This window comes from Aspergillus brasiliensis (assembly GCF_001889945.1).
Source record: "Aspergillus brasiliensis CBS 101740 unplaced genomic scaffold ASPBRscaffold_5, whole genome shotgun sequence".
NCBI classification, from domain to species: Eukaryota; Fungi; Ascomycota; class Eurotiomycetes; order Eurotiales; family Aspergillaceae; genus Aspergillus; species Aspergillus brasiliensis.
Window position 1 is genome coordinate 1535497 of NW_027137446.1, and position 14989 is coordinate 1550485.

The window sequence follows — 14989 nt, forward strand, 5'->3', positions numbered from 1 at the left end:
GCTCACTGAGTAGACCCGAGTACGCCCTGTTCGTCCTAAACTGATCACTGAGCAGTAGTAGAGCAGAGGGGTGAGTGACCTGAAAGATAACCAGTTATCAGTTAAAGTTGAATAAGACTATTGTAGTTTCATAGATAGAAGGACTTTAGCATGTTACTAGTACTGCACTAGTAATAAAGTTCTAATTAATAGCATCGTTGAAAAATAAATCCAGTAACTAAGTATTCTTCAATTTTCCGATTGTAGCGTGGCCTATGTTCTATCGTCACAGGGACAGACATAAATCATGAATTCTAGATATGGTAATTTATCGGATTTAGTAGAATAAGATTGCCAGGTTTGTCTTGATGTATCTGTGTCAAGGTATTCTAATTCAATATCAAGCACAAATCACTGGACAATGAAACCCATAACTTGTGTGTGTGTGTGTGTGTGTGTGTGTGTGTGTGTGTGTGATAAACAACCTCGTAAAACCTCAACTCTTGACAACAACCCGCACGCCTTTACTATCTACCTTGGGAAAAGGAAGAAATAACTCATGGGCCATAGTTACATCCTCGACTGTCGTCTCAAACAATTCAAACTTCACATTTCGGAACACTTTCGAGATAGCTACCAGCATCTCGGATTTGGCCAGACTTTAAGTCAAGACGTCAGTAGACTTATTCTTCCAGTGGGGTCGGTCTTATGGAATAAGGGAGTAGGGGAGACGTACTTCGCCCCGATGCATTGTCTAGATCCTTTGCTGAATGCAACCATATATTTCTCGAGGTGTTTTCTGGTGTCAGGTTCCAGCCATCTTTCCGGCATGAAGCGGTATGAGTCTGGAAATACGGTTTCATTGTGGTGCATAAGAACACTGGTCATTCCGACTGGGGTCTTTTTATCTTGTCAGTACGTAGGTATCTGTGAAATGAACAGATAAATATGCTCTTACTCCCGGCGGAATGGACCATTCCTTGTAATGTAACACCGTGTCTGGTGCGATTCTCGGTAATCGAGAGCTTATTCCGTAGGATAATCTACATACAACAGCATGGTTAGGGATATGGCAATCATTGATTCGTATCTGATAACTTACCTGAGACCCTCAAGTATGATCCCGTTCTGCTCTGTCAGGTTAGAGAAATACACGTCTTGTTTCCAATCAATCGATACCGAAACTCACGAGGTACGGCATTTGCTCGAGCTGCAGCAACGATGCTGTCTGATTCGGATCCAACCTCTGCAGCTCATCCAGCAACCTTTGCATAATTTCAGGTTTGTCAAGCAAGTGGAAAGTAATCCAGGTCAATGCCTTGGCTGTTGTCTCGGCACCAGCAGCCACAACAATCAGCATCTCCTGAGCGAGCCGTTCCGCGCTCTTCTCAGAGGGCGGCAGGTCACTTTTTAAGACTTCATGGAAAAAAGCAGGTGTAGCGGCTGTATGATCTTTATAGGATTTTCCCGGTTGCTCATCATTCTCGCCATCGATGATGGATTGAATCAAGTTTATGCATCGCTGCTGGAAGCCGAAGAACAATCCCATCCCCGAGTTCACCCGTGTAACCCAACTCTTCGGAAGACACTTCATAATCGAATGCAGCCACGGGAATGGCTTGAAAAACACTCCAGCCTTGGCAATGCCACTGAGTGTTTCGCACCACTGGGGCATGAAATCGGGACTGTCAAGGTAGTGGAATTCCTGACCTGCGACATACTCCGAGACAAGATCCGTCGTGAAGCAGGTATACGCATGTTGAATCACAATCGGGTTCCCTGTGTTCTCGAACTCTTTAAGTCTCTTGCAAAGTTTATCAGCCAGAACCTTAATCTTCGGTTCATACCGGCGGATCCGAGCCAGAGAGAAGAATGGATTCATGCTCGCTCTCAGAAGGCGATGGCGCGAATGCTCGACCGCCGAGAAGGCAGCCTTTGGCTGTCCGAATTGGCGGACATAATATTCGTATTTATTTCGGGGACTGTCGCGCGAGTACAGCACTTCGTAGTATGCCGGATCATTGATATGAAGCTCATATGGGCTGATTCGTACAATTGGTCCTGAGCACGTGGGTTAGTTAATCATGGTTCTGTTTAGCAGCGCTATCAAAGACTAACCGTATTTCTCGTGCATTCGAGCAATCTCAAAGGTGAATTGGCCATGCAGGATGGTATCATAGTAGAACTCGTACCACAGGGTGAGGGCAGCGAGTTTAGGGCCTGGAAAGTGGGCGATAGGGGAAAGCCATAGGCGATAGATGGCGAGGAGCAGAATGTATGCTGCTCCCACGAGGCCAGCAACCCAGAAGGGATGAGTGTAGAGGAGAAGAAATACGTTCATGAGCAGTGGAGCAAATGGTGCTTTGTCAAGTTCTCTTCTTGCGGCTGTAGTTGATGAGTTACGTCGAGTAGATAGTCATTATATTTATGACCGCCATTTCTGCGCTCAGTTGTTTAGGTCATGCCAATCGTTCCTGGTTGTTATTCTTTCTGTTTGTTCCTTTTCACAGATCCTTGTGTCGATCATCGGGATCGTCCCGATAGCTGCCAGTTTGGGCTTTACTCTGCCAAGAAATGTGCCGTCTGGCGTGTTGCACTTGCAGCTATTCACATAAACTGCCGAAATGCTCATTTGCCCCACGTGGTATTAGGGCCAGAAATCTACGCCTCGAACCGATATGGATATATTTCGACGATGTCTAGATAGCCCTACCACTTCCGATATTGCATTCGTCCATCATAGTTGTCTTTGCAACGAAATACTAAAGCAGTTCTGCAGACAACTTGCTATACGAGCTGAGAGACTATAGCTGCCCAAGTCCTTGGAACGTCAGTATCCACTTTGTCCGAACTTTACCTCTATCCGGTATTTGCCAGCCAATGGATGCATCTCGAGATGAAAAAGGATCTTCAGCAGTGACTTGGGTGGCTTATTGTGCTGGGGCTATCTGAAAGTTTCGTGCCATACACGCGGATAAACAGTCCGTTTTTAGTAAATGTGCGACTCTCTGGTTATACTCAGAACTGACAGAGGTGGCAGCATGACGCCAATGCAGATAGGAGAAGGAGGGCGAAGTCGTCAAAGTTGCTGATGATCTTCAAATAAGAGATGTGGCTATAAGGGACAGCCTCCCGCTTGTTGTTGCTGTGGGTAATATTTTCATTCCTGTCAGTCATACACCAATTATCGAAACATGATGAGCCCATCAATACAATCGCCGTCGCTGGCAAAATGCCCGAAGCCCAACTTTCTCATGCCAATTTCCCATAGTTATGATCCTATTCGGACCTCTAAAAACAGTGCCTTCGATAGTGATTTGTTTGACTTCCTTGAAGCAACCAATGGCGACGACTATCTCAATTCATTCCCTTTATTCCCTTCGGCGATGGGTATCCCTTGGCCCAGCAAGTTTCCTGGCTGCCGTCAATGCAAGCACTGGGAAACGGCCGAACGCATGACGAAAGAGCTTCTACAGGCTATCTATCAGAACCACGCACAGGCACCGCAGGATGACGGCAAACTTCCCGTCAATCTACATAAATCTTCTACCGATAAAAGATCACTCAAGGAGAGAGAGTTGATAGCCACGGCCGTCAAATCGACTGCTTACATGTTTCCCGATGCCAGTCCCATTAGAGCGGGAATGATCGCGCAGTCGATGCTGCTTATTTTCTTGCACGATGGTGAGCATCCCAGACTTCCCTAATAGAGTATAGAGTGTTTATAACTTGCCTTTATCTGCTCACAGACGTCGTTGAAGAGTCCCCGGTGCATGCGGTAATATTTACTTCCTACCTGCCAGTCGCGTACCCATCTAACGATCTATCTTAGGGCTCCACGATCACGGATGCCCTCTTGGCTCCCTGGATTGGCACCAAGGAGGAGAGCGCACAGCACCCTCTATACAACTTCTTGAAAGCCGTAGTCGACGAAGAACCCATTTTAGGCAAAGGCCTTCTCGACGGCGCATTCGCTTGGATCAAACATACAAAGGGCTATCAATCGATCCCCCCTACCGTTTTCGATTCCCTAAGAAACTATTTGGATTATCGATCAGTAGATATCGGGCGCGAGTAGGACTTGGCTACCCATGTATGACTGATTCCTCTGGTACTGGACTAATAGCAGCTAGATTACTTCTCGCCCAAGCCGCATTCGCATGCAATGTTCATCTGTCCGAACCGGAAATGAAAGTCTTCGATAGGCTCATCAGCCTGTATTCTGACCACATCTCGCTAACCAACGACCTCTACTCGTTCGACAAGGAATACGGCGACCATTGCAGGACCGGTGCCGTCCTGATCAACGCGGTGGATGTCGTCCGGAAGGTTCATCGGGTTTCCGAGTTCATAGCGAAACAGCTCGTTCGCGAATCCATCCTTGAGGTGGAAACTGAATTTTCGGAAGAATATAGAAAGTTGCATCTGTCAGGGAAGTTGTCGGGCAATCAGCAACGGTTTGTAGAAGCGTTGACGCTGTGTCTTGTTGGACATATCTTTTACTCGGCGACGTCGGGTCGATACGGCGGTGAAAGTGCTGCTCTTTGAGGCTTGACCAGTCTTGGCCTGATAATTATCAGATTTGCGTTTCCCGTGAAACTAGAAGTGGATGGGCCAGTCTCAGTAAGGGATCTGCTCAGGGGGGTAAAAAGCTCGAAGAAGAAGATGCGGAGGGGAGAATGGGCTTTGTTAGGAATCAGAAGTTCGGGATCGTTGGGTGAAGCGGGAAACCTGCATAATGCGCATAGTTAGTGAATATCGGGATAGTATTGCTTGGCCAGATGAATGTCTTTGGAGAGAGGAGGAAGGCTATTGCTAATCTAAAAAACCAAGTACGTAGAGCGATATATAGCTATAGGCTTTGTATAGCTGCGCCTAGTAATTTTCTCCACCACATTTTCTTGACCTTGCGCAGCTTTTACTTTCTGTTTTCACTTTCTGTTCTAGATCGCGGGCAAGAAGTACAAAGCATACTGTGTCTTCTTTTCGGGCAAGCGCTGCGACTGGTTCTAACATTTTTGGAGCAGATGAATTTATCGATTCAGTTAAGACAGACAGCCCGGTTTATGAAGCTCGAGTTCTCGAATTATAGTGAAAACATCATGGTATATCACCATAGAAAGACGGCGGAGTGGGAACTATGGATCAGTGATTTCTATAATAACCACAAAGCCTGATTTGTTCAAAGGAAGTGGTTGCCCTTTCTGCGTCTCTCTTTCCACGCAACGTCAAAGGAGTGCTTACATCCCGTGGTTGGCATCTTTTGTACCTACTGTTTCGTCCTTCATTTCTTTTCCCTGACCGCGCAACCTAATAACACCGACCCCTGCAAAGATATGCTGGTTCTTCCCTCTTCAATGTCTTTGTTTCCAACATCCTAAATATGCCGACATATGGCTTCTATTCGCATTCCTTATCTTTGCTACCATTCCCTACCTATCCTTGTATTTGGTAGAATCAACCAGTAGCCATCATGGCAACACCACACTCACGTTACAACCTTCGAAAAAGGAATGCTGTCGGAAATGATATATTCGATGATCTAGATAAGTTATTGAGAGAACAGCGCAAAATTCCCCGAGCAAAAAAGTCACAGAAAGGTAAAGAAAAGGTCTCGCAAGCACCATCAACAGAACCACCAGCAGAAGAGCCACAAGAAGGTACAGAAAAAGCCTCGCAAGCACCGTCAACAACAGCTTGCTTTACGACAGACATCCACGTCAGCTTCATCGCAGACGTCCAAGAAGCAGATCAAAAGGTCCGAAGCTCCTCAGCAGGAAGTCCTGCTCCCCCCTCCGATTGGTATCGCTCCTCCCACAGTGGGGTGGATCTCGACCCTAAAGAGGCGATCTCTACCAAGCATTTCTATTACCAGCGGACCGGACGTCCCAAGCCCAGTTGCTTGATTGTTGCCAATGTTGAGCTGGATGACGAGGTGATGGTGGATAGGATAGTTGATCCCCAATACCTGCCGTCAGATGATGATACCGGTGAGTAAACTCTGCTAAGCTGAAAACCCCGAGCACTAATTCAGGATTCGCGTGAACCTAGAATTTCAGAATCTGGTGGATTTATGGCAAGATCCCGCTGTCGAAGATGCGGATATGTTCGCGGACTCGTCTGAACTAGAAAAACTAGTAGACCCGAAGAAAATCAAGTTCACACGCTTTTTCAGGGACATTCATGATGATAAATATCGTGGAGATATAAAACCCGATCCCTTATTTGAGTATATGGCCTCATTGTTTAATTCACCAGTTTCAGGAGAGATGTATGCCACCTTTTATCGTCCCGAATGCTGTAGAATCATGAGAAAGCTGACTATGGTCACATACTCAGTGGATTTCGCCGGAATTGCTACTTTCCGTTCGCACGCGGAGACCTGGGCGTGCATCAGGGTCGCTTTTACCAATACTATATTGGAAAGGGCATTACAAAGACTCCTGGCGGTCAAGTGACTGGCATTCCTCTCGCTGTGTGCACAGTAAGATTTCTTCCCCTTGTCGCAAGTCGATATCTGAAGCTGAACAACCAGCAGTGCAAACCGCATATCGATAAAACTGGCATCGCCTGGTCTGAGATCCCGGGACTTTTGCTCCAAGCCAACATGGCCTTCGAGTTCGACTGTAGTTTTGAGCAGTATCCTGCATATGTCATCAGCGTGCGAGAATGGGGTATTCACTTCGTCAAAGGTACCATGATGCGGCAGGAAGTTGCCTGTCTCCGAGACAAGGACAAGTTATCAGGGAGAATCGAGGTGCAGCGGACCAGAGCGTATAATCTTCATGACCGTGGGGAGCGCAAGGAGGTCATCCGAGTTATGCTAGGCTTGTTGCGGTCCTTCAAAGATCGACCTGAAGCAAACTTTTCTACTGCACTGCCCTGTGATTCGCCCGTGACGTACGAGGAGTGACGGTATATAGGTGCGTATTGGTATATAGATTCTGTTATCATTATCTTAGAAACTCTAGCAACTCCGAATTAAGGCTCTTAGACAGGCCATGTTGATCATTGGCCTGGCAGTTATAGTGTTATCACACCCTCACTGCGTCCTGAATAGATCTCAATTCTGTTTGACGAGGCCTCGTAAAGCAGGCAGATTACTCGACTTCCCACCAACTTGATATGAGTCCGCAACTTTGAGCAGCAAACCAGGTCTACCTTTGAACTAGGCAGTAAGCACTAATACAACCGAGGAATAGCCCGAAGTCCATACCAGCATCGGATGTGGAAAGATCAAACACCGATGACAGCGTAGACAGCACACGCAAGCATGTTCGCTAGTTCCCACTTCAGGTGCACCTCCTTTGAAGATGGTGAAACTATGGTCATAATGTTGGGATAATCAGGTGAATTGTGAGTGGTCGAACCTAAGCAAACCAGCCCTGAGGGAAGCCGGTCATCGTGCCAGCCGTCCGGCGGCCTGTTCCTGGTCCGTCGGACGTCCGAGCTTTCGGCTGGCGTCGGATAGGCTGCTACGGTGATAGGGTGAAAGGGTGGGGCCAATCAGATTAGTAGACTGTATGTGGCTTTTGGAGATAGTTCATACTCACACCATGGTCCCTTTCAAGTCTTCCTTTATGAATGAGTGTGAGGGAATGTTTCCACTATCCCTGCTATGCACTATCAAGTACCAACTCAAGGACTGGCGTATAGTTAGGGTTGAAATCAGGGACTCGGAATTGCCCAACGGCAAAGGGTTCAGGTGGGGCGGATCCTCCGATGGTCCGTGCTGACTAAGGCGCCACCGTTGCGCCCTTGCTATCATCACGTGCTTTTTTTTTCGGGCGAGACCACGTGAGAGCGAGATCGGACAGCTTCTCCTCGCTCGCAAGTCCGTTTCCCCCGCGCTGGATTGATTCCATCCCAATCTCAGTAAGAAAGGGTCTGGATCCCTCCATTCGTTGTCCGTTGCCACGCCAAACGACTCCTCTCTCTGAAAGGATCTGCACGCACAAACAGTGCGCCTTGGACATAACCTCACTACTCCGACTCTTCTTCCGAAGTTCTTTTTTTCCTCACGTGGGCAAAAAGGCTCGTGCCCAGCCAATTTCCCCGACAGACCCCGACTATACTTTACTTTTTTTTTTTTTAACCTCTCTTGGTATTATAATACCACGTCCTATTTCGGCCCTCTTACTACCTTCTCTTCTATCAGCCTGGAGTCTTCCGAACGATCGCCCAGCGGAATCGGAGGCAGGGGCCTGCAGGGTACCATCCTGGAGCCACTCGCAGGAGATAATGCTTCTGCTGCCCCCAGTCCCGTAATGGGAGGTGCCAGCCATCCATCTGTCTCCCCTGCTGTTGGGTCTGATGCTGCGGGTCCAGCCAGGAAGCGCACCACTGCCATGGCGGGGTTGGACAGCTCCCCGGGCAGTATCGACGATATCGAAGGGCAGGACAATCAAGAGGAGAAGAAGAGACAGCCTGTTAAACGGGCCTGTAATGAATGTCGCCAACAAAAGGTAAGCTCGCGCCACTTAGCGTTTCACTCCCATCTGAGACATGTGGCTTGGATTGTTCCTAACTTATCTCTTCTTCCTTTCGCATAGCTCCGATGTGATGTAATCCAAGACCCGTGGACGGATTGCTCTCGATGTCGTCGTCTGAAGCTCGATTGTAAAATCGAATCCAACTTCAAACGGGTCGGAAAACGCAGTCGCAACGCCGAGATGGAACGCGAGATCATCGAGCTGAGAAAGCAGATTGCCACTGTGCAGGCCGGGTCTATGCCTCAACCGCAGTCGGCTTCTTTGCCGCCGGTTCAGACGCCCAAGCAAGAAACGGCCAGTCAGGTTGGCTCGGGAGTTTATCATACGCCGTCAGCCATGTCTGCTGATCAGTATATGGGATCTCATGAAGCTGTTGCGTCGCTTCTAGATTTGCGCTCCGGTTTTGATGGCTCGAATTACATGAGGAACGGCAACCATCACTTCAAGCGCATTGAAGATGTCGCGGTCGTTCCGGAGAGGGTGACGGAGCTGTTCCATCTGTAAGACTTGTGCAGACCTTACTGCGTCTATGTTCATGCTAATGCTGTTAGGTTCTTCACCTTCTACCATCCGTTCCTACCATTCCTTGATCGAGACCAGTCGCCCGATGATTACTATAACGCGTCGCCACTGCTGTTCTGGACCATCATCAGTGTGGGTGCGCGGCGCTTCCAAGCCGACACCCACCTTCTTAATTCCCTCTCAGGCCCGGTCTCGCGACTGGTGTGGAGTACGCTGGCGGACATCCCACAAAGCTACCACGTCGTGAAGGCCCTCTGCTTACTCTGTACCTGGCCCTTTCCTACCAGCAGCACGTCCACCGATCCGACCTTTATGCTCTGCGGTATGATGATTCAAGTGGCAATGCAGCTGGGGCTGCACCGTCCGTCACACACGCAGGACTTTAGCAAATTCCGCGTGGAGCTCATCGAAGAGGAACTTCGAGACAAAGTGCGAACCTGGGCAGTCTGCAACATTGTCGCCCAGCGGTACGTAGAGTTTTCACCTTTAACTGGTCCTTTACTGATTGTGATACAGAGTTGGTACCGGTTATGGACAACCTCCGTCCACTGTGTACGACTGGACGCTGTCTTCAAACGACTCGATGGACCCCAACTTCAGGTTGCCTGACGACATCAGATCAAGACTGGAGATTGAAAAGTTTTGCGACAAGGTCACCAAATCTTTATACACCAACCGAAAGGACCCTGTCGGACTTTGCAGCGACCAGGAGCGATCCACATTGATCTCGTTTCTGTCGCGAGACTTCGATGAATTGGAGAACCAGCTTAAGGCGCACAACGACTGTACGTTCTTCCTTGGACCTGATGCTTACTTATGATAAAACAATCTAACCTGGACAGGTATAACCAATCTTTATTTACGCGCATCGAATCTTCACCTCCATCTGTCTGCGTTCTTCGATGACACAACCGCAAAGGATTATAGAGAGCGTCTTCTCTCGCTCTATGTCGCTACCACGACGTTCCTCGAAGCCGCGATGAATTTGGAAACGGAAGTTGGCCCGGTGCTATCGTACACCCCGTACTACGTGTATCAGATGATGGTCGCGGGCGGCTGCACTCTGTTGAAGCTATGCAAGAGCTTCTTCGCCGCGCACATTGACATGGATTATGCAAAGAACCTCTTTAATCGGACGATCTGGGCCATTCGACGCGTGTCCGTTTCCAGCAATGACCTCCCAGAGCGACTGGCGGAAGTAGTAGCGCAGATGTGGCGGCTGAACAACGTGCCCACACCGAAATTGACGGCAGACGGCGGAGAGGTCGACGATTCGTTGATGCTCAAGGTGCGCTGCCGAATGAGCATGTCTTTGCTCTTTGACTCGGTCTGGCGGTGGCGGGAGGACGCGCGGACCAAGGGGCGTAATCTTGAAGGTATGCACGCGTGCAAACAAATCTACGTATGTCTCAGGGACTGACAATAACTGCAGCATATCTCAAAAACCCAACCAATCCAGACTCCAACGCTGAGTCCTCCAATACGTCATCTCTCGGACCGACGCGCACCTCAACCGCGACACCCGGGGTCGCCGGCACCGCGGACCCCAGCCTCGCGCCAGCCCCCATGCTCCCACAGGCTAACTTGGGCGTTTCCGCACCGACCGGCGTAGGCGCCCTGCCGAGCGGATTCATGGAGCCTAACTACGAAGTATTCGATCCGCTGAACTGGCTTCTGGACGGACTGGTCGATTTGCCGTATTCGTACTCGACGATATCGGGAATAGAGTCTCAGGGTATTGCATGAGCGAAATCCCATTCTCTCTGTTCGTTCAACGATTGACATGGCAATTAACTTCCCTACACTACTTACTTCACATATATTTTGACGACTGCTTGATGTTTTATTTGTTGATTGATTGATTGATGTATCATATTATTATACCAGCGGGATGATCGGATTGATATCCGATACACGCACACACATACACACACCCCCGACAACCCTTACGTTATGGAGTCGGACTGGAGCGAGGAGTTGGCGATTGCTTTGCTACTAGCTTTATTTGATTGCTAGGGTTGGATTTTTCTGTTTCAGATGATACCATGTATCGATAGTTGGATGCGATGCGATGCATATATAGTGCAATAGATGTGTATCTACATGATTTTCATTATTCGCTGAAGATAAGATTTTTTTGAGATATAGTTTGAAGGTACCATGTCATCTATTAATCTAAAGTAGTTGATTATGATATGGTTATTCTGACGTACGTACTCCGTAGGATCTAGCCTAGTCTAGGAATCACGTGGCGCATTCCAATGTCTATCATGTACCTCTATTCATCCCAACTAGATAGATACCATATCTATGCACTACTGCTACTCTGTACTACTACCTAGTATTACTATGATATATTAAATATACACATCCATACAGTCCGAACAAGGAAAATCAAAATCTCAGATATCTTCCGAAAGAAAGAATAATATGACCAAATTCTCATCCAAAAGACCTCCGTCCTCCCTCCTCATTCCCGAAAAGCGTCCCCTCAAGACATCATCATCAGTATCCAAAACCTATTCATCGGAGAAATACACACCAAATTTATATTTCACTTCTTCCAGAGAGAAACAAGAACAAGACCCCGAAAACAAAACCATGGATAGTAAGGAAGCTGATCCTACAACGATAACAACAACAACCGAGTTCAATTTCTCGCTTCCGCCACAGCCGTTTCTGGATCCGGGTGTTTGGGAGAGGATTCGTTCCTCATCACTATCTTCATCTTCTAGAGGAGGGGGTGAGAGTGGAAGTAGGATGCAGTTGAATGAGAGGGAGAGAGAGGAAGAGAGGAGACGGAGGAGGGTTAGGGAGGCGGAGTATGGGGGGATGGCGGTTCGGGGGAGGATGAGGTGATTACTAGTCTCTTCCTTGTGTCTGTCTGTCTATCTACTACTATCGTGTATGGAGTTGTGGTATTACAGTGAGTAAATATAGTGTATGGTATGTATGGATTGTTGATTGGTTGAGCAAAAATTGTTTAGCATCGTGTATATAGTTGCGTAAATCATCACTGAGTAATGTGGTATGGCATGGTATCTTCATCATCATATGGACTGGGACCATATGAGTATTGTTGAAAAAAAAAATCCAACTGAGGCATAACAATAACAAACAATACAAAGCGCACGCGAAAATGTATCCAAAACATATGCAAAAAAAAAAAAAAAAAAAAAAAAAAAAAAAAAAAAAAAAAAAAAAAAAAAAAAAAAAAAAAAAAAAAACATCATCATATCGTCGTTGACGCCGTCATTCATAGCATAGCATAGCATATAGCACATTCTAATATAATAATAAAGAAGAGGAGACATCACGGTCATTCAATCTCGGTCAGTAGCATCATTCTGGTATTCTTAGCTGCGTGCTCGACTCCATCAGGACTGCCCCGCTGATACTCTGCTTGAGTTTCTCGCGTTTGGCTTCCCGACGGTGTTCTGCGTGTCGCTGCCAGGTGCGTCGCACCCGTTTGCGGATGTTGCGGATCTTATTGGTTCGGAGGCGAAGCCGCCACCACGAGAGAGATCGGAACCGCTGGTGATGGAGTGACGTCTGCGAGCAGAAGGCCTCGGGGCTGAACACTTGGCTTCCCACGAGCGTGCTGCGGTTGGCAATGTGTCGACTGGCCTGTTCTGGCCGCCGTCTGGCGCCCGGGCTGCGAAGCGCAGGCCCCTCAAACACAACGCGCTGCTGCGGCATGCCCAACGAGTTCTTGATAACCAGATCCGACGACTCGGGGTTAGGAGCCGGCGAACGCGGTGCCTCGCGAGGCGATTCCTCCTCTGGTTCTGAGTCCTCCCAGAACCGACGAGGCCGCCAAAAGGGCTGCTGTCGCCCATCGATGTCCTTACCGGCCTTGCGGTTCTTCACCGATGTCAGTGACAATGAGCGGACGAATGAATTAAAAGAGTCAGACCGAGGACGTACCAGCCACGGACGGCGGCCCGGGCCAAACCGACGGCCCCGGCGCTTACTTGGCTCGTTGGTGTAACCTGCTCCGCCCGGCTGACGGTCGACGTCTTGCACGGGGGTTGGTGGCACAACCTGGCAGATGGGCGGCTTCGGCGGCTGGCGGGGGTTCTTGAGAGGAGAAGTCATCTCGTAGCGCTGAGTGGGCGACTCTTCCATTCGGTGTTGGTAAAGTTCAGGGTAGTCCACCCCGGCGTGTTGCCCTCGCTGTGTAGACTGGGCCTGCGGGTCGACCAAGAGCAACGATTCATTGTTGTGAGGGAAAAAGACGACGGTCCTCGCCTCGCTGACTTCGATCAGGCCGGGAGAAGATGAAGGAATCGAGATTTGTGTATACGGCATCGACGGTGGGCGCAGATGCGACATATCCTCCACTCCAATGATAATGGACTGCGTCTTGGATGCTTCCGCAGTATCATGGGCCGTCTCTCGGGCGATGGTCTTCGCTTTGGCTAAATGTGGCTGCTCAGCAACACGATCGTGAGTTCCCTGTTCCGTAGACATCGCATGGTCCCGCAGGCTCTCTGATGTCAGAGATGTAGTCCGTGAATTATTACGACTGGTTGGCGCTGAGAGCGAGGAGCTGCGGGCCGGGATACTCGGTCGGCCAGAGTTGCGACCACGAGATTCCGCCGGCCTCGTGCTGCTCGCAGTCGTGTCGGACGTGCGCTTCTGACGAGGAGGCTCGCGAGAGCCAGGCCGGCTGCTCGATGCGGACGGGCCTTGCCGACTAGAGTGGCGCGAGCGGCTTTGCGAGGTATTTCTGCTGGTCGAAGTGGAGGACTTGAGGGAGGAGCGTCGTTCCGGGATCACAACCACCGGCACAACATCCACGTTCTGCTGCTGGGTGTTCACACTGGAGGCCCCAGAGAAAGAGATTTCAGACGCGATGCTCTTCCGGTCGCTCTCGGTGATCCGACCAGCTTTGTGTACCAGGCGATGTTGCGAGTCTGCGCTGGAGGAAGTGGTTGATGCATGTTCTGGGTTGGGAAATGGCGAACTAGCCGAACGCAGCGAGCCCCTCTTATCGGTATGACGCAGAGATCGTCGAGTGGACTTTGGAGCGTCGATGATCATCACCTCGACCGTGGACGACGACATGGACACGTCTGACAGCCGGCGAGCATCATCGTGCTCCACAGAGTTAGGCTGGTCCTCCGCACGTGGCCAGCCAATCTCTTCGCGAAACTGCTCAATAGATAAGCCACCAACTGGTTCCTGCACATCCCTGACGGACTCCCGTAGATTCGAGCGTGCCGGAGGAGCTTTCGTGTTTTGCGCCTCCCGACCATTCAGATCATAACCCTGTTCTGTGTCCGCGGTACGGACCTTAGGAGCTCCGCTTCTCGTGGACCTCTTCCTGCGCGGCGGCAGCAGCGTGATTTCTGCATCCTCTTCCATCTCTCGTTGCGCGGGGATCTCCATCACGGACGATTGAAGGCGTTGAGTACGGGGATCAGGCACCGGTGTCGAATCTCCACTCCCTCGCTCATCATAGTCCGCCGGCTCGTCCCTCCTCAACGATCTCTGTCTGGAAGGCAACGACTGCGTAGACCGGCGAGGAGTTTCTGTCTCCGCGTCCGAGATCATTTCATAGGCCGTCCGAAACGACTCGGCGTGCGATGAGGAGGAAGAGGACAGTCCAAAGTGCGATAGTCCCGGACGCGGGGCTGAGGGAGCGACACGCGGGGGCGTGGTTTCAGGCGTGGGTGGATGTGACGGTTTGGGGGTCACCGCCCCGTTCACGGAGTAGGATGAAGTAGCTTTGGGCGTGCTTGTTCCGCTGCTCAAGAGGTCGTCGCTCTGAGCAATTCCAGGCGGCGTTAAAGGACGGACAGGAGCGGCTGCCGACGGGGTGCCATTTGAAGGGCGGCCATGTTGAGCTTGAGGCGTTGCCTCGATGGCTGGAGGGCCCCAGAGGACATTTGGCCTTCGTCGTAGAGACTTGTGGGCCCTCAACTGGGGCGGGTCCAGGTGTCCTGGTGAGGCGAGAGACGTGTTCACGACTTCCAGGCCGGGCATGGTGA

At 49.9% G+C, this 14989-nt stretch overlaps 6 protein-coding genes across 6 annotated transcripts; 4 read left to right on the plus strand and 2 right to left on the minus strand.

Moving 5' to 3' along the window:
• Positions 1–475: 475 nt before the first annotated feature.
• On the minus strand, positions 476–2320 carry ASPBRDRAFT_124116 (cytochrome P450; the record flags this gene model as incomplete). The annotated part of the gene is made up of 6 exons (XM_067617667.1): positions 476–638; positions 716–879; positions 938–1022; positions 1082–1107; positions 1169–2040; positions 2098–2320. The coding sequence occupies 6 exons, from the start codon at positions 2318–2320 to the stop codon at positions 476–478; spliced, it is 1533 nt and encodes a 510-aa protein (XP_067480076.1).
• An 853-nt stretch (positions 2321–3173) lies between these two features.
• ASPBRDRAFT_65135 (terpene synthase family protein) lies at positions 3174–4867 on the plus strand (the record flags this gene model as incomplete). Its single annotated transcript, XM_067628513.1, has 4 exons — positions 3174–3663; positions 3729–3757; positions 3812–4053; positions 4113–4867. The coding sequence occupies 4 exons, from the start codon at positions 3174–3176 to the stop codon at positions 4525–4527; spliced, it is 1176 nt and encodes a 391-aa protein (XP_067480077.1). The 3' UTR covers positions 4528–4867.
• Positions 4868–5452: 585 nt separating this feature from the next.
• On the plus strand, positions 5453–7318 carry ASPBRDRAFT_673169 (uncharacterized protein; the record flags this gene model as incomplete). Its single annotated transcript, XM_067628868.1, has 3 exons — positions 5453–5969; positions 6031–6250; positions 6319–7318. 3 exons carry the CDS (start codon positions 5453–5455, stop codon positions 6890–6892), a joined length of 1311 nt encoding a protein of 436 aa, XP_067480078.1. The 3' UTR covers positions 6893–7318.
• Positions 7319–8246: 928 nt separating this feature from the next.
• Positions 8247–10739, plus strand: ASPBRDRAFT_29743 (putative C6 transcription factor (Leu3); the record flags this gene model as incomplete). The annotated part of the gene is made up of 6 exons (XM_067622698.1): positions 8247–8444; positions 8532–8971; positions 9023–9460; positions 9510–9778; positions 9836–10369; positions 10426–10739. The coding sequence occupies 6 exons, from the start codon at positions 8247–8249 to the stop codon at positions 10737–10739; spliced, it is 2193 nt and encodes a 730-aa protein (XP_067480079.1).
• Positions 10740–11311: 572 nt separating this feature from the next.
• On the plus strand, positions 11312–12163 carry ASPBRDRAFT_42567 (uncharacterized protein). The gene has a single exon (XM_067624830.1). It carries the CDS (start codon positions 11424–11426, stop codon positions 11850–11852), a length of 429 nt encoding a protein of 142 aa, XP_067480080.1. The 5' UTR covers positions 11312–11423; the 3' UTR covers positions 11853–12163.
• A 172-nt stretch (positions 12164–12335) lies between these two features.
• ASPBRDRAFT_123439 (uncharacterized protein) lies at positions 12336–14984 on the minus strand (the record flags this gene model as incomplete). Its single annotated transcript, XM_067617599.1, has 1 exon — positions 12336–14984. The coding sequence occupies one exon, from the start codon at positions 14982–14984 to the stop codon at positions 12336–12338; it is 2649 nt and encodes an 882-aa protein (XP_067480081.1).
• Positions 14985–14989: the final 5 nt, after the last annotated feature.

What these genes read in the sequence shown, in the direction of transcription:
- ASPBRDRAFT_42567 (XM_067624830.1), top strand. Translation starts at nt 11,424, where the DNA reads ATGACCAAATTCTCATCCAAAAGACCTCCGTCCTCCCTCCTCATTCCC.